We start from the raw sequence: 18884 nt of genomic DNA, 5'->3' as shown, positions 1-18884 counted from the left end.
TTTTTTTTTTATTTAAGGCCCCTTCATAACATAATGCTACAGGCCCCGCACTAGCTTAATCCGGCACTGCAACCGTGCTAATCGGAGGCGTGATGCTGTCGTGCGATATGATGGCAACTGCGGGGGGCTCAATGAGGTCGGAGAGAATTACGGTGACTCTGCTCCGCTGAGCCGTGGCTCGCATGAAGGTGAGCTGGATGCAACTCTTCCACGCGTTACTTTGTTGACAGCTTCACATACCGAACGATACATTACTTTAATATGGCATTGTATAAAACAACTACATCGCTGATATTGTGTATTGTTAAAATTATTCAAAAACCTCACACGTTCAATTCAGAAAACTGCACCATCTCGTTGCCTATAGTTGCCACTGTGATCCTATCAAGACCTTGTGATGTCAACAAATCACGACCCTGATGATTGATCAGCAGTAAAAACGTGATGCTGAACAACGTTGCAAGTTGCAGGCCGTGCTGCAACTATCTATGCACCGTGTTGCAGGCCACAACGAATGGAAGAACCGAGACTTAAACATTATTTCAGCTCCCGCAATGTAGCGCTGGAGCATTTAAATGTCAATGCCAGAGTGGACTCCCTCTCTAATGCATCAGCTGAATGACTTACGGTTGCACCGCCGGTGGTCCGTGTCCCAAGTCGTTCGGCCACCCTCTTGCTTGCAGGTCAGGTAAAAGCCAAGTGAGGGAGACCTGTAGTACTCATCGCAGTAGAAGTAGGCGTACTGATCTACGCGGTAGAGTCCCCTGCGATCGTAAGCTGTGGCAAGCTGCGCGTGGCGCTGTGGAGGTGGTTTTCCGCAGAACGCTGAAGGGACGGAGAGATGTAATCTTACCACTCCCTCCTGATAATGTCATTCAAAACCAAACCGTTGGCAATGTACTGCAGTGAACGTTCAGAACAGTTTGGCCCGTATTCGTAAATGAGTTTATGATTCATCATTAGACTTCCTTTGCCAGTACCAACATGTAATAATAGGGTTTTTTCCCCTTTTTTCTGGCAACAAAACTGAAACCTTTTTTACAAGGATTCACGTCTGCATTAACCACAATACCTGCAGTCAAAATGCAAACAAAAAACATACTATGATAATATATGCATTGTCCTTGAAACTGATTGGTCCACACCAAGGGACGGCTTTCTTTTGAGCCTCGACCCAATTGGTGCTCGACCAGATGACGCCAAAAGGAAATTGGTGCATGTAAAGTGAGGAAGACCCTGTAAAGGAGACGAAAGAGTGAGTGAGTAACTCACGGTCGCACACAGGAGGGGGTGACGACCACTCTTTAGTCTCAAGGCAGGTGAGCGTGCTCTCGCCCCCCAGTCTGAAACTAAAACAACATTATTACTGGAAGTTAATTCACCAACACAATATCGTATACGCTAGCGAACTATCTTGTTTTTATGAAGGTGAATATATCGTGAGACATGAAGCATAGCTCGCCTTAACATTCTTTCCATGCAAATGGGTAATGCTTAAAGTCTCACGACATATTTAGTTTGCAAACACAGATAATCAGCTGGTAAATATTGCCATTGTGAATTAACTTAGGGTGACAGCTAGTCTAGCACGGCCTAAGATATTATACACCGCTTTCAACAACCACAGCGCATTTTAGAGTGTCCATAAATTACTTCAACTCAGATGTACATATGTGTGTATGTATGTTGAACCTCTTTCGCACCGTACATAGCCGACCGTGCTTATTTGAATGTGCGGGGAAGACAACAAACCTTCAGCTGAGCCTTTGCTTTGATTGGCCCAGGGGTCAGCAAGCAAAACAACGAGAAGCGACATTTTTGTTCTCGAATTCGGTAACAAAACAAACTCAATATTTCAAGAGCCGCAACGCACCGTGGGGTGAATACGAGATGGCGGGGCTCCTTAACAAACGACGTCACGGGGCTGCAGGTTGACGTCCCCCCTGGACTCGAGGAAATGACCACGAGTGGCAGCAAACGTATTGCACGATGCACGCCTCAGCCAAGACAAGTCCTCTGGAAGAGTTTCCCCCGGAGTGCTACGTTCTCGGCATTGTCCGAGCCATCGCACGGATGAGGGCACGGGTGATTTGGGATCATCGGCAAAGACATTCCCCCCCCAGTGTGGATAAGAGCAAGGGACCCGGCAGCGGCACCGACGTCTTCCCGCGAACGGGGCAGTGTCACGGAAGTGCCACCGCCGTCTTCCCGTTGTTGCAATAATTAATCGGGGTTGGTCTCCCACAAATCGTAAGCAAGTGCAACTCCATTGGTTAGAGCTCAGATAGACTGCGTCACATTTGAATAAATGAACAAGGTCACGAGAAAGCGCCCACAGCGAAACCCCTACGAATCCAGATGAAGGGAGTTCCGCTGCACAACTGGCTGAATATATTTTGCAAAGCAGTGCTTCACGCACTGTGAATTCAAAGCAGCTCCACTCACTGCTCGTCGCACGAGTAGGTGATGCTGCTGCCAATGGTGACGTTTCCCTCCCACTTCCCGTTGGAAATCTTATCAGGGCGCTCGCATTCCTCACCTGTGAACAGAACGAGAGAAGCGTGGATGCTACCCGGGTTCCTGAAGCACCCGCGTGCACTCAAAGCGATGCGTGCGTGCGTGGATGTATGTTGAACTTCTTGCGCGCCGTACGTGGCCAACCGTGCTAACCGAGGGTGTGATGCAGTCGTGCGATGTGATGGCAACTGCGGGGCTCTCAATGGGGTCGGAGAGAATTACGGTGACTCTGCTCCGCTGAGCTGTGGCTCGCGTGAAGGTGAGCTGGATGCAACTCTCCCACACGTAACTTTGTTGACACCTTCAAATGCCGCGCAGCAACCCATATCAAACACTGCGACTTCGATGCACCTATATTTAAAAGTGGTGGCATGTAATGGAGCCTTTCTAGTCAATCATGGCCCATAAATCAGCATAAATACAGTATAGTTGAAAATAGGTTTTTCCCCTTTTTACTGGCAACAAAACAGGTGTTAAGGTGCCCTCTGGTCTAACACCGTTTGAGACGAGGCTCAAAAGAAAGCTGTCTCTGGTGTCGACCAATCAGTTTCAAAGACAATGCATCATATTATTAGAGTGTGTTTTTTGTTTGCATTCTGACCACAAGCATTGTGGCTAATGCAGACATGATTCCTTGTAAAAGGTTTCAATTTGGTGTTTTAACATCTTAACACAGCTGTTTTGTTGCCAGAAAAAAGGGGAAAAACCTATTCTCATATTTTGGTCCTGGCAAAGGAGGTCCCATGATACAGTCCAATTCTTTGGTTCTTTCGGTAAAGCCACGTAGGTGACTTTACCGAAATAGCCAAAGAGTATGGATTCCTGCAGTCACGAAAGCTTCAAATCAAGATACAGTACAGTTGTTTCTTTGCTGCAAGGACTTGGTGGTAAACTAAAATTGACTTTTTATTTTACCAGGGAAGGGCCCCACTGAGCTGTGTGGCTGTTTTTTTCAGAAGCGACCTGGCCACAAATGATAGCTCAACGAAGCGGCTTATCGTGTGGAAATGTACAGCATCCGAAAACTCTAAACGCGCGTTTACCAAACGTGGAGGGTAAACCGGAGGACCCTGGAGAAAAATCCACGCGACCACGGGGAGAGCGTGTAAACTCTAAATATGCAGGCGTCAGGGTCGTGATCGAACCCACGACCTCCTGTATATCAGGCGAGGTTGTTAACATCTCGCCACCGAGATGTAGAATGGTATAATGCTGTGATTCATGCGTTTCAGGTGCCCCATCCAGGACTGTAATCGATTCCCCTGGTGATGGATGTATCGACATTAATGGTTAATTTCAGTCTATTTTATTACTATACTGCATATCATAAATTACGTAAACTACTCACCCGAAAATGTTGGCCTACTCGTGTGGCTAGTCTGAGTATGCGCACGTGGACAGGGGAACGGAAGTCCCAGACATGATCTGTTGATGTCCAGGTGTTCCAGTAGAGCGCCTGCTATTTCGAGTTAGAGAGCCTTCAATTAATTCTATAAACTTCTGCCCACAACCATCGGGTGAACGTGATTCGAGTGAAACAAAAGTACTGTATGCGTGAACAAAGTATGGAGTTCATATTCTTGGGTCTTTCGGTAAAGTCACGTAGATAGGTTCAAAGAAAGTAACAAAAAAATAACAAAAAACTACGACGCTTCGATGGCAACACAAGCAATCGTCATCAGGAGAAAAAAATAGCTGGAAAGCTGCTGAGGCAGGATGTTTTAAAGGTTTGAAATCGGTGTTTGTATTTTTTTTGTTATTTTCTTTGAACCTATCTGCGTGACTTTACCGAGGGACCCCAAGAATATGAATTCCTGCAGTCACGAAAGCTTTGCGTCAAAGTATGGAGTCTATTATTTACCTGGGTCAAGTTCGATAGTTATTCCAGAATTTGCTCAGTGCTGCAGACCAAGGTGAATGGTGCAACACAGCTGTGAATATTATGCAACACACACCTATTGTCAGGTTGAAGCATTCAACATCTGTGAAAATGTCCACCCTCGCTAATGCATCAGCTGAATGACTTACGGTTGCACCGCCGGTGGTCCGTGTCCCAAGTCGTTCGCTCACCCTCTTGCTTGCAGGTCAGGTAAAAGCCAAGTGAGGGAGACCTGTAGTACTCATCGCAGTAGAAGTAGGCGTACTGATCTACGCGGTAGAGTCCCCTGCGATCGTAAGCTGCGGCAAGCTGCGCGTGGCGCTGTGGAGGTGGTTTTCCGCAGAACGCTGAAGGGACGGAGAGATGTAATCGGGGTTCAAATTTCCATGCTCCTGATGATATAATTAAAAACCATGACAGTTGGAAATGTACGAAGCATTCAACGTTCAGACCAACAGTTTGGCCCGTATTAGTTAAACGAGCCCATGATAATTTGCCCAATCGACGCATGCGAAGTGAGGAAGACCCTGTAAAGGAGACGAGAGAGAGAGAGAGAGCGAGAGTGAGTAACTCACGGGAGCACGCAGGAGGCGGTGACGACCACTCCTTAGTCTCAAGGCAGGTGAGCGTGCTCTCGCCCTCCAGTCTGAAACTGCAATCCAACGGAGTGTGTCAACGTAATCGTGTTTCTTTCAAAATATCATCATCTCATTTGATATCGATCGAGCGCCTTAGCTCCCGGCGCTGTACATAGTTTCAAAGTGGTGACAGCAATCGAGTGATTTAGATGACAGGGGCACAATGCCGAGGAATGAGTGACCGTGACAGAGGTCACGTGGGGGTCACAGAAGGGCTACAGGGGAGGGACGGGACAGAGTGGAGAGGGCGAGGGGAGGGAAGAGGAAGGGAACGGGCAATGGAGAAGAAGTGGTGAGGCTTCGAGAGAGGAACGGAAGGAGATTATACATTTTGAGTCCTGCACCATATGGCCAGCAAAACGATCAGTTTTACAAGCTAAACAAAGGGATCTGGCGGTCCTCCGAGGACTTTCAGAGGGCCACGGTCCCCCTGACACGTGAGGAATGAGAATAAGTAGCGATGGACGTTGCCGGTAGGATATTAACATGAACGAGTATGCTCGCCCGACCCAAAACCCTCCGGGAGTGAGACAGGATTATGGGTAGCTTTATCCTCCACAAGCCTCGGGTGCCATCAAAGCGGCAGAGGCAGCACCTGGGGTTACAAGGCGCTCCTCGGGGGCCGGCTTGGACAGCGCCCGGTCACAGGCGGGGCGACTCGCCAGACGGATGGACAAGCCGCACTCGCCACCGGCTCGTCGTGTCTTCAGTCAGAAGATGAGAAGTTCGAGACTCCGAGGCCTTACCCCTCGTTGCACTTGAAGTGAACGGTATTCCCAACTGTGCCGCCATCGCCTTCCTTCTGGCTTCCGTGTACGTGCGGCAGCTCTTTGCACGCCCTCGCTGCAAATGCAACGGACATATTATTTTCCTTCTCATTTACAACTCTTCAGCGAGGTGGCAAGCACACGCGAGATTCTATTATGCAGCACAATTATTGGTCTCTGAAGTAATATAATGAAATTGTTAAATGTGAAACAAAAGCTATTGACGTACAAGATAACCAAGACATCCTACCACGAATGTCTGTTTGTTGGGATTATAAAACTACAGAACAAACCGTAAACACATACTTAAACGGTGTATAGCCACCAGTTTTCAGCGCTGCCGTTACAGCAGAGTCCGTAGCTACGTTGTTTCGTGAAGACATGCAGTGTGTAAGGTAAATGCAATTCAAAACGTTCCCAAATGGAACAGAAATTAAGTGAACAAAAAAGAGTAAAATTATACGACAAATGTATTGAATGAGAATTCATTTAAAAAGCAATATTGCTGCACGGCATGAAAGCAGCAGCAGTAATAATTAATTTGTGATCCTCAATGAGAGGGCAACATCACTTGTCATGTGTGTGTGGGGGGGGGGGTTACTCAAGCACCTTTAGAGACAACGTGCAGGAAGACTGGGGGCCTTCAGCGTGTCACTTACGTTTACACTCCGGATGGTTATCCGACCACCTCCCGTTGGCTTGGCAGGTGACGTTGGGCGACCCCACCAACACGTATCTTTGGCAAGAAGCATTCCGTTACTCGTGGCCCATCACAACAGAGCCACAGAATCACCCATCTACGTTGCCCGCTTTCATTGGGAACCTGCGATCAGGTTGGGGCCACACTTGGAGCCTTCGGGGACGGAAGTGCAGTGGGAGTGCTCGACTGGCAAATGGCAAATCGTGACGCTTGCCTCGAACAGTGGCACGGGGCACTTATTACTCCTCAATCGTCTCCCGGGCCCATTGGATGCTCGTGTTTCCAAACAACCATTCTCGCACCTCCGATTAGCACTGTTGGCTATGTACGGTGCGAAATAAGTTATATATCTACATTATGAGGGCCGTATTATCCAATAGGCACAGGAGCCACCGTGCTTAGGGCCTACGAAATTTAAAGGGCTACGAAAAACTAATTTTCACCACGTTTCTCTTTGTTTGTATGATCAAAAATTTGACCAAGATATCTTATTGAATAAATATATTTGTATAGCAAGGATAGGCACAGTGTACATACAAAGAGGCAGAGTCGTGTCAATGTCAATATTGTTTTTTCATAAGGTGAGAGAAATTAACGCCGGAGATGAACTTTTTGAGATTTTTTTCACCGCGAAAAAATGTGCAATAATAATAAGTAAAAATCTGCTTATCTGCAGCAACACAGCGCACTCCCATCGAATGAGGGCACAGACTTAACAATGAACGGTATCAGCAGTGACGACATCTGTCCAGCGGCTGGACGATGTACCGCGTGAAACATGCGGAGTGACAGCGGCGGTAGTAACATGTGGCGGCAGCAGCAGTAGGAACTGTAGAAAGTTATTACTAAAGGCCTACGAAACACAAGTGCCTAGGGCCTACAAGAACCTGAATCCAGCCCTGCATCCATACAGTCCCACAAAAGGCCGTAGGCTTTACAAAAACCCACACCTTTTGCTTCTCTGATACCAGAATCCATCTAAGTGGAACTAACTCAAGCGCACAGGTTTTGCAATCCGAGGGCAAGGAGATTGTAAAAAAAAACGATCGTGTTAAGTCCCAGATACGCTGAGCTAGGTATGTCTGAATCTCCTTTAAGTCGGCAGGTCACAAGTCAACTTCCGTAAGTTGGGCTACTCTATCGAACCTGATACGCGTGACCCCAGCGAGACACAGGGCCATCCGCCGAAAAGGATCCTTGCCAGGGACACAGACTGGGCCACATCATGTGTCAGATACTGGATAAACCTATGACTGGTGTGGCAGGACACAAGGAGATTGATAATAGAAAATGGCCTCCCATATTCAGGCCTTTAGAAACGTAACTGGTAGAGGAAGCAACATTCAGCTCACCCGTCATTGCAGCTGCATTTGGCCACTTTTTCTTGAGTGCAAACAGCATTGGCTACGGTCAGAGTCCCACAGTTCACTTCTGTAAACACAAGAGGAGGCGATGCTTCTTAGCAGGTCCACCTCGTGTGAAAACCACGAGACAGGCATGGGAGGGGTGAACATGTAGGGCTGTCACCATGTCCACTGTGGACCAAACACAGACATATTTCTCAAAGCCCAAGTCTATCAAAGCTGTTCACATACACTGTGATTATGAAGTTCAACACAGCAATATCGTTACCAGATCTCAGTACAAACGGATTCCTGCCGCCGACCGAGGACATATGCCAATTCCCAGACTGCCCGGGTTCAAACCTGACGAGATGGCAACCCTAGGCAGCACATCTCTGTACTCCAAACCACCCTGTCCTTCTCGTTATGGCTGAATGAATAGCAATGTATACGTATGTAAATATAATAATAGGGGTTTACCCTTTCTAGCAATAAAAGAGGTGTTAAGATGTTCAAACACCAAGTAGAAACCTTTTTTTGCAAGGAATCATGTCCGCATTAACCAGAAACGGTATTTGTGGTGAACATGCAAACAAACATGCTCTGATGTTTAAGTGTACGCCAAAATTAGCCCGGATAGATGTGTGTCGAACGAGAACCCATAACTAACAGGGAGGGTCTTTGCCTGTAAACATCTGGAAATGTACCAGCATTGGTTCGAGCCAACCTGACTCTGCTAATGAGGCACCGAATCTCAAAACCGGTCTGGAGTGTTGCGGAACGAATGCTGCTGAAGATATGCACGCCCAAAGGCACTGTGGCTGATGGGATGTTTAAAAAAAAAAACTTTATATATTTTTTTATTTGGAGTGACATATATGAGGTGTATCGTTTACTTATTTATTTTGTTACTCATATTCTCACACAGTGACGCAAATTATGATTTTGTGTTTTCAAGGTTAGCCAGGAAGTGGATTCAGCACGTTCATTTCAAAATAAATATCCAACTAAAATAGAAGGTAAACAATCTCAAATCTGCCATACTCTTGGATTTACTTAAATATACGGCGTATGTTCCTTCGACTGGGTTGACCTCCTATTTAGATTTGACCTGGAGAGTCCGGGAATTGGCATCTGCGTTCGCATGGCAGAAACTGATTTGCTCCCGAGATCTGGTGTTCAACCTTATTGCAGTCTTAAATGCACAGTTCTGATCATTCGAGCGAGGCTGACTGAAAAATAAGTCCGTGCCTCGGTCTACGTGGGGAAAGGTGGCCACCCTTAACCTCCAGTCAGTGAGAGCAGAGAAATTCTACCCGTTGGGAAGCAACACCTGGGTTATTGTGATTGCACAGAGGTCTGTAACTTGCGTCGCAGGAAGGCCGAACGTGCACACAGGGGGTCGTCTTTGTTGCTACTTTAAGGTGCCAAGTTTTAACAGGGGGTGGAACGAGAGACCCGATTCAGTCCACCGGCAGCGAGCACGATGATGAAGTCAAACGTTTGTGAACACAGGCAGACCTCGCTCAGCGCGACTCCACACAACGCCGATTCGTTAGAGCGCTCTCCCGTAAATGCGTTGCTGAAAAGTGCCGAGTAAAGCGAAAACCGCGTTCACTTGAAAACAATTTCCCCGTAAATAATATCGCGATAAAGTTTGGCGACATGCGACGTACCACCACCACTACTACGCACGGTGGGATGGTGGGAAACATAACTGGGGGTACGCCAACGCGTTACTGTTTCATCCCGCGCATTGTATCACTACACCGCGCAGCTCAAGAAAGTAGTTCGTCATCGACCACTCATGAATGGCGTTATAATGGTGCGCGTTCCGCGTTATAACGTGGCGCGTTCCACGTTACAATGGCGTGCGTTCTGCGTTGTGCAAAAAAACATTCCCAAAAGGAAGAACCGCGTTACAGCAACAGCACGTTCTAGTGTGAGGACTTACAGTCTATACAGTCTTTGGGGCCGTCCATAAATGATGTCACGCGATTTTGGACGATTTTTGACCCACCCCCCCCTCGTCACACGGCGTCACAAAAAGTCAGACCCGCCCTCAAATATGACGTCACAAAGCTCTGCCCCCCCTCCAAAACCATATTTCCATTTTTAAAAAAGAACATGCTTCAAATCGCTTTAAACTATTGTCATTGTAGTGCCCATTTAATGTGGCGCTGCACTCTGATGTTGTAGGAGAAAACATTTATTTTAAAAAGTCTATTTAATTAAGTAGAACGTGTTGTCTATATTTATTTAAAGTTGTGCATTTTGATGTGACGTCACATTTATCAACCCCACCCCCCTCGTCACACATCGTCACAAATGTCTGACCCCCGCCCCCCCCCCAGGTGCGTGACGTCATTTATGGACGGCCCCTTTAGAGTCTGTACAGTCTTTACGAGCCGCACTGGCCGAGGAAACGTACCCGCCCCCTTTTCTTTAGTTTTTTAGTTAGTTTATAACCATCCTCCCTGAAATCATTGGAAAGATGTCATCAACCACTTTGGGTCATGACTTGATTTGTGTGTTCTTGTCAATGCGAGCACAGGTCAAGTCATGACTTGATTTGTGTCGGTTTATGGTGATCTGACCCCAGGGCACATATGCCCCGCCCACTTCGTTCTGACACCGAGACGTTTTGTGACACTGCATGTTCCGTGCTTCTCATTGCTGCTCTCTGGCCCTAGGGCACATATGCCCCGCCCACTCTTGGTCTTGTGCCACGCCCATTTTTTTAAACCTTTATAAACGGTTGCCTTAGGTGACCATCTCCCTCTTTCCTGCTGAAGACGATCGCTTGTGTTGTGATAAAAACGTCGTGGTTTTTGTGTTTGGATTTTTTTTATTATTTTAATTTTTATTACCGAAAGAACCAAGAATAAGTCTACATTATAGACTGCCAGTACGCTCACTCAGGTTAATAACCAGGCTACAGTCTACATTATAGACTGCCAGTACACTCACCCAGCTTAATAACCATTGCTACAGTCTACATTATAGACTGCCAGTACACTCACTCAGCTTAATAACCAGGCTACAGTCTACATTATAGAGTCAGTACACTCACCAAACTTAATAACCATTACTACAGTCTACATTATAGACTGCCAGTACACTCACCAAACCGAATAACCATTGCTACAGTCTACATTATAGACTGTCAGTACACTCACTCAGATTAAGAACCAGGCTACAGTCTACATTATAGGATGGTGGAGGGAGGAGGAGGATGGTGGAGAGAGGATGGTGGAGGGAGGAGGATGGTGGAGGGAGGAGGATGGTGGAGGAGGAGGATGGTGGAGGGAGGAGGAGGAAGATGGTGGAGGAAGGAGGAGGATGGTAGAGGGAGGAGGACGGTGGAGGGAGGAGGAGGATGGTGGAGGGAGGTGGCGGAGGAGGAGTTGTATCGGTCAAAATGTGATCGATACACTGTCCACATACAAACAACAATATATGTGCAAACATGGCGACGACAAGATATTTGGTATAAAACTCGTACGTGGTTTAACCGAAAAGTAAATATGGATTTTTTTTGTTTGCATTGGCTACAAAAAGCTACAATTTAAAGGTCGCAAATTATTATCATTAACACTTCAGATACTGTGCATGTCAGTATAAATACGATGCAGCATTTTGACAGTTGTAACAACTAACAATAACAACAATAACTAATTAGGTGCCGTTTTGAATAAAAAAGGTTGCCCTAAAATAAGTTGCTCAATTAAATGTATAATGTATTTTATAAAATTACCGAGTGAATTTCGCCTTTTTCCAAATCCTAAGAGCCACTCCAGGTATCGTACTGCAATGAAACAAACAGATTAATGCTGCTTCACTTGATGATTCACAAGGGCTGTGTGATGCTTCATGTGTTTTTTTTTCTCACGTGAAATTAACCATTAAAATGTTAAGTAATTACATAATGACAAACATGAGCTTTTCAGAACCTTAGGACTGTAATATGAGTGAAGTATGTTGACTTTGCCTAGTCGTTTTTTCTGATTCTCATGGTTGTATCGACGTCACGGCAAAGTATTCACACTCCGATCTCTCACAGCAGTTGTCAGCGAACGGCCCGTGGAAGCGGACATCACAGAGCTACCTCTGAGACCCCCTTCTTGGAGTGATCTCTGGTTGCACACAGTGGAGGGAAGCACACTCGTGGAGTAAGGGGCCATACATTTAGTAGGTACACAAAAATCTGTCAACACTATAGAACTGCCGATATTTAATCCACGCAGAAACGATCAAGGATTAATAATAATAATAACGTGTTTAAGCAAATAGTCCACCGTTTGCTTCAACACGCTTCCGTTGGTGGACATTCCATATTCCTTTGGTGAAGGCCAATCTTGAAATAGTAGGCAAACCATTACGTTTAACCGGCTATTGAAAAAAAAAACATGATAGAGGTTTTGAATATTTTTGTTCCTTTAAAAAAATATATAGATTCATTGACAAAAACGCATTTTGCCGATAATCTGCATCTGCCTTCCTTGGCATAGATGTCAGGCTACCAGTGACTACGGCGTTCCTACGCTCTGCTGTGCCCTGGTTAATGGAAGGTACTTGGTAATATATCTCACAATCGCTACCAATATACAGTCCAGCCATCTTCCGCTCAACGTTCACTGATCATTTGCCGTGTTTGTCTCTCTCCGTGTCGCGCATTCAACCGGTACGATCACTGAAGGCAACGGTTAATTATATTCGTGTAAACTCACGCAAGGATGCATTGAATTCATCTTGGGAGTCTGATAACAACACCAAAAAACACGGATATGTTAGACAACTGGCGGGTGGGATTTGTGGAGTCTGGTAGAAGTGCTGGGATGACTTAATGTGGGATTTGTGGAGTCTGATAGAAGTGCTGGGATGACTTAATGTGGGATTTGTGGAGTATGGTTGAAGTGCTGGAATTACTTAATGTGGGATTTGTGGAGTCTGGTAGAAGTGCTGGGATGACTTAATGTGGGATTTGTGGAGTCTGGTAGAAGTGCTGGGATGACTTAATGTGGGATTTGTGGAGTCTGGTAGAAGTGCTGGGATGACTTAATGTGGGATTTGTGGAGTCTGGTTCAAGTGCTGGGATGACTGAATGTGGGATTTGAGGAGTCTGGTAGAGGTGCGGGAATGACAACGTGGGATTTGTGGAGTCTGGTAGCAGTGCTGGGATGACAATGTGGGATTTGTGGAGTCTGGTAGAAGTGCGGAGATGACTTAATGTGGGATTTGTGGAGTCTGGTTCATGTGCTGGGATGACTTAATGTGGGATTTGTGGAGTCTCTTTGAAGTGTGAGGATGACTGAATGTGGGATTTGAGGAGTCTGGTAGAGGTGCGGGGATGACAACGTGGGATTTGTGGAGTCTGGTAGCAGTGCTGGGATGACTTAATGTGGGATTTGTGGAATCTGGTAGAAGTGCTGGGATGACTTAATGTGGGATTTGTGGAATCTGGTAGCAGTGCTGGGATGACTTAATGTGGGATTTGTGGAGTCTGGTAGAAGTGCTGGGATGACTTAATGTGGGATTTGTGGAGTCTGGTAGCAGTGCTGGGATGACTTAATGTGGGATTTGTGGAGTCTGGTAGAAGTGCTGGGATGGCTTAATGTGAGATTTGTGGAGTCTGGTAGAAGTGCTGGGATGACTTAATGTGGAATTTCAGGAGTCTGGTAGAAGTGCTGGGATGACTTAATGTGGGATTTGTGGAGACTGGTAGAAGTGCGGAGATGACTTAATGTGGGATTTGTGGAGTCTGGTAGAAGTGCTGGGATGACTGAATGTGGGATTTGTGGAGTCTGGTAGAAGTGCTGGGATGACTTAATGTGGGATTTGTGGAGTCTGGTAGAAGTGATGGGATGACTTAATGTGGGATTTGTGGAGTCTGGTAGAAGTGCTGGGATGACTTAATGTGGGATTTGTGGAGTCTGGTAGAAGTGCTGGGATGACTTAATGTGGGATTTGTGGAGTCTGGTAGAAGTGCTGGGATGACTTAATGTGGGATTTGTGGAGTCTGGTAGAAGTGCTGGGATGACTTAATGTGGGATTTGTGGAGACTGGTAGAAGTGCAGAGATGACTTAATGTGGGATTTGAGGAGTCTGGTAGAAGTGTGAGGATGACTTAATGTGGGATTTGTGGAGTCTGGTTGAAGTGCTGGGATGACTTAATGTGGGATTTGTGGAGTCTGGTAGAAGTGCTGGGATGACTTAATGTGGGATTTGTGGGGTCTGGTAGAAGTACTGGGATGACTTAATGTGGGATTTGAGGAGTCTGGTAGAAGTGTGAGGATGACTTAATGTGGGATTTGAGGAGTCTGGTAGAAGTACTGGGATGACTTAATGTGGGATTTGTGGAGTCTGGTAGAAGTGTGAGGATGACAACGTGGGATTTGTGGAGTCTGGTAGAAGTGCTGGGATGACTTAATGTGGGATTTGAGGAGTCTGGTAGAAGTGTGAGGATGACTTAATGTGGGATTTGTGGAGTCTGGTAGAAGTGCTGGGATGACTTAATGTGGGATTTGAGGAGTCTGGTAGAAGTGTGAGGATGACTTAATGTGAGATTTGTGGAGTCTGGTAGAAGTACTGGGATGACTTAATGTGGGATTTGAGGAGTCTCTTTGAAGTGTGAGGATGACTTAATGTGGGATTTGTGGAGTCTGGTAAAAGTGCTGGGATGATAATGTCTGGCATCAGGGCACACACAGCCAGCAACCACTGCGGTCCCGGATCAAGCCCAGGGAAACCTGCCACGTGGCGGCAGTCGGTCTCCACTTGACGCGTCCGAGGGCGACCGAGCAACAATCTGACTTCATTTATTTATTTAATCGCGTACTGCGAATCGTGATAATCGAATCGCGAAGGGGTGTGGGGGTCTGGTTGGCTGAGAGGGTACGTCGCTCTCATTGGCTGAGCCAATGATGGGGGCGGGTACGTTAACTCGGCCAGCGTGGCTCGTATAGACTGTAAATACTGTACATGCTGCGTAGCCTGCAAGTACTGTACAGACTGTATAGACTAAATACTGTATACACTGTAAATACTGTAAAGACTAAATCATCGATTCACGCATGGCAGTGTTCCAACTGTAACGCGTTTTCGTTACAACATGGTTATCCCATTAGGGAACACTTATCTAACAATACGCAGAACGTGCACCAATATTGCACGGAACGCGCACCGTTATGACGCGGAATGTGCACCGTTATGACGCGGAACGTGCACCGTTATGACGCGCAACGTGCACCGTTATGACGCAGAACGTGCACCGTTATGACGTAGAACGCGCACCGTTATGACGCGCAACGTGCACCGTTATGACGCAGAACGTGCACCGTTATGACGCAGAACGTGCACCGTTATGACGTAGAACGTGCACCGTTATGACGCGGAACGTGCACCGTTATGACGCGGAACGTGCACCGTTATGACGCGGAACGCGCACCGTTATGACGAGGAACGCGCACCGTTATGACGAGGAACGTGCACCGTTATGACGCTGAACGCGCACCGTTATGACGCTGAACGCGCACCGTTATGACGAGGAACGCGCACCGTTATGACGAGGAACATGCACCGTTATGACGTAGAACGTGCACCGTTATGACGAGGAACGTGCACCGTTATGACGAGGAACGCGCACCGTTATGACGCTGAACGCGCACCGTTATGACGAGGAACGTGCACCGTTATGACGTAGAACGTGCACCGTTATGACGCTGAACGCGCACCGTTATGACGAGGAACATGCACCGTTATGACGTAGAACGTGCACCGTTATGACGAGGAACGTGCACCGTTATGACGTAGAACGTGCACCGTTATGACGTAGAACGTGCACCGTTATGACGCTGAACGCGCACCGTTATGACGAGGAACGTGCACCGTTATGACGAGGAACGTGCACCGTTATGACGAGGAACGTGCACCGTTATGACGAGGAACGTGCACCGTTATGACGAGAAACGTGCACCGTTATGACGTAGAACGTGCACCGTTATGACGCTGAACGCGCACCGTTATGACGAGGAACATGCACCGTTATGACGTAGAACGTGCACCGTTATGACGAGGAACGTGCACCGTTATGACGTAGAACGTGCACCGTTATGACGTAGAACGTGCACCGTTATGACGCTGAACGCGCACCGTTATGACGAGGAACGTGCACCGTTATGACGAGGAACGTGCACCGTTATGACGAGGAACGTGCACCGTTATGACGCGGAACGTGCACCGTTATGACGCGGAACGTGCACCGTTATGACGCGGAACCCTCGCCGACTCCGCTGCCGCCGCCTCCACTAGACATTGCGCTGCTGGAAGTTGTCGGCAACCTCAGTGAGCGCCGTCAGCGTTTGACGGTCCGGGTCGTGCTCAGGCTCGGCTGAGCCACTGTGGAGAGTGTACGGACGAGGCCGTGAGAGGTGTTCATGAAGAAGGTGCCTCCTATAAACTCTGAATCGTTGACACGACACATTCGTGGCGACTGTTTTCATACTATTGTTCCCGCAAGTCTGATTGGCGCTCGCACCTCTGAATGGCACGGTGGGCTACGTACGGTGCGAAAGAAGTTCAACAGACATACAAGTTTAAACTATTTTTAAATGCTAAACTAACGTGATAGATATAGCATAACAGACCAGGTAATATATCAATAATAGACACACAGAGAGAGACACAAGCAGAGAGAGACAACACAGAGACACACACAGAGAGAGAGAGACACAGCATAGACACACAGACAGATACACAAGCAGAGAGAGACAACACAGAGACACACAGAGAGAGACACAAGCAGAGAGATACAACACAGAGACACAGAGAGAGAGAGACACAACATAGACACACAGAGAGAGATAACAGAGACACACAGAGAAACACAACAGACACACAGAGAGACACAACTTAGACACACAGAGACAACACAGAGACACACAGAGACAACACAAATACACAGACAGACACACAAGCAGAGAGAGACAACACAGACACACAAAATAGACACACAGAGACACAGCAGACATACACAGAGAGACAACACAGAGACACAGAGAGACACAGCATAGACACACACAGAGAGAGACACACAGAGAGACACACAGCACAGACACACAAGCAGAGACAACACAGAGACACAGAGAGACACACAACATAGACACACAGAGATCCAATTCCTCTGTGTCGAGGCCTCTGTGTGTCTGTGTTGTCTCTCTCTGCTTGTGTCTGCCTGTGTGTCTCCGTGTCTGTGTTTTGTCTCTCTCTCGAATGTAGTTCTACCTGATGACGATTGCTTGTGTTGCACTCGAAACGTCGTACTCTATTATTTAATTTTCTTTCTACGTGACTTTAACTAAAGAACCAAAGAGTAGTTCCTGCAGTCACGAAAGCTTCAAATCAAGTTTAATAATAATCATTCTAACGGCGTGTATGCATGTTACGTTGAACTTCATTAGGCTGGGAGTGGCTCTTTATTCTGACCCTGGATTTGGGGGACCCAGTGTCAGGGGAGATGCGGCTCCATGCCGCACATCAGCTTGCAAGGGGTCCTGTCCCTGCAGAGTCCTTGAGCCTAAGGCCGTAATTATAATATATATTCAAATATGCTAAAATATGCTCCAAATGTCCCCCCCCCCCCCAATATATTTCTATAAAATAGATTTTTGTTCATATGATTGTGGTTATGGTTGTACTTTATTAGTCCCTAATCTCTGCCATGGAACAAGGTAAAAAACATTTTAGGCAGGAAATGTCAGGAAATTCGTTTTCAAATTTAGACCCCCCCCCCCAGACCCCCTGGAAGATTTGGTCCCCCCCAATGTTGACTTCATGGCTACGGCCTTGATTGAGCCACCCCACCCACCCCCCCCCCCCAAGGACAAAGGGGTAGTGCCGGTGCCGCGACTGAAGTCAAAGAACCAAGCTGATCGTCTCGCCCCCGTCGACCGGACGAGTTTCCGCTGCTTTCATGCGGAATTCCAAACGCTGGCAAATAAACTAAAATTTAGAAGTGAACTTTCAATCTCGCCGATGATTTAAAAAAGCGCACAGCTCCGGTGGCATCCGATAGCGCGCGACGCGGCGACCGTCCTCGTTCGATGACGAGCGGCCACGCTGCGCAAAATTATTCACACTTTAAAACGTTCACCTTACATTTACCTTTGCACCTTCGGAATCTGCCAATCGTCCGCCACCTGCCCCTGTCGCATAAGAGCGTGTACTCATTTCGATCATGGCAGGTGAACTTCACGGTCTCCCCGGAGGTGAAGTACGTCTTCTCCCACGCCAGCACGCTCATGTCGGCGTTTGAGTCGACGGGAGGACGCTGGCACACGACTTGTTGGACAAGAGGAGGGGTAGGAGCAGGAGGACAAACAGACGAACAAAAACATCGGCACCGATCGATGCCCTCTCTCCGCCAACCCCCACCACCGCCACCACCCCGAGCCAGCGTTTGGAATTCCGCATCGAAACTTGTTCGGTACGACTCGGGAGAGACGATCGGCTTGGTTTTTTTTTTAACTTCAGTCGTGGCGTTGGTACTACCCCTTTGCTCTCGGGGGGGGGGGGGGGGGCGGTGGGTGGTGGGGTGGCATCAAGCACTCTGCAGGGACAGGACCCTGTTGCAAGCGGATGCGCGGTATGGAGCAGCATCTCCCCTGACGCTGGGTCCCCTAGATCCAGGGTGAGAACTCGGAGCCACTCTCGGCCTAGTGCCCCTCTGGCCGGACCGCGACCGTCCAATAGTGCACCCCGCGTCGGGCGCGAGTCTGTCTGGCACAGAGCAAGAGGACCCAGCCCCGACTGGTCAGCTTCATTTTGCTTAGCCAGGTGAGAAATCAAGAGATCGGGGATGAGTCTCAAATTGCAAGAGGGATCTGGGGAATTCATCTGCATGTAGAGGGGGACAATGATTGCTATGGATAATTACATTTGAGCGATTGAGGAGGGTGATTTTCTAAATTTGGGATATTTGGACCCACAAATTGGGACACTAAAAACAAGACGGGTGGGGATAATTCTAGTGGCATAGACGGT

The 18884-nt window shown here is 47.5% G+C and overlaps 1 protein-coding gene across 1 annotated transcript in view; it reads right to left on the bottom strand.

The window, feature by feature from the left end:
* Nucleotides 1-18884, bottom strand: part of LOC116952766 (sushi, von Willebrand factor type A, EGF and pentraxin domain-containing protein 1-like) — a 40502-nt gene that overhangs the window by 11370 nt on the left and 10248 nt on the right. The window contains exons 5-15 of the mRNA XM_032972391.2: nucleotides 18006-18182; nucleotides 12575-12604; nucleotides 11602-11652; nucleotides 7854-7932; nucleotides 6461-6537; nucleotides 5781-5877; nucleotides 4972-5048; nucleotides 4546-4743; nucleotides 2446-2539; nucleotides 1273-1349; nucleotides 628-825 (exon numbers count right to left, since the gene is read on the bottom strand). Coding sequence (XP_032828282.2) covers nucleotides 628-825; nucleotides 1273-1349; nucleotides 2446-2539; nucleotides 4546-4743; nucleotides 4972-5048; nucleotides 5781-5877; nucleotides 6461-6537; nucleotides 7854-7932; nucleotides 11602-11652; nucleotides 12575-12604; nucleotides 18006-18182 — 1155 coding nt within the window. The remainder of the gene's footprint in view (nucleotides 1-627; nucleotides 826-1272; nucleotides 1350-2445; nucleotides 2540-4545; nucleotides 4744-4971; nucleotides 5049-5780; nucleotides 5878-6460; nucleotides 6538-7853; nucleotides 7933-11601; nucleotides 11653-12574; nucleotides 12605-18005; nucleotides 18183-18884) is intronic.

Source organism: Petromyzon marinus, chromosome 48 (genome assembly GCF_048934315.1).
Source record: "Petromyzon marinus isolate PM22_M1 ecotype Great Lakes invasive population chromosome 48, UKy_Petmar_22M1.pri1.0, whole genome shotgun sequence".
In the NCBI taxonomy this organism is placed as follows: Eukaryota; Metazoa; Chordata; class Hyperoartia; order Petromyzontiformes; family Petromyzontidae; genus Petromyzon; species Petromyzon marinus.
This window is presented reverse-complemented; position numbering and strand designations above follow the sequence as displayed.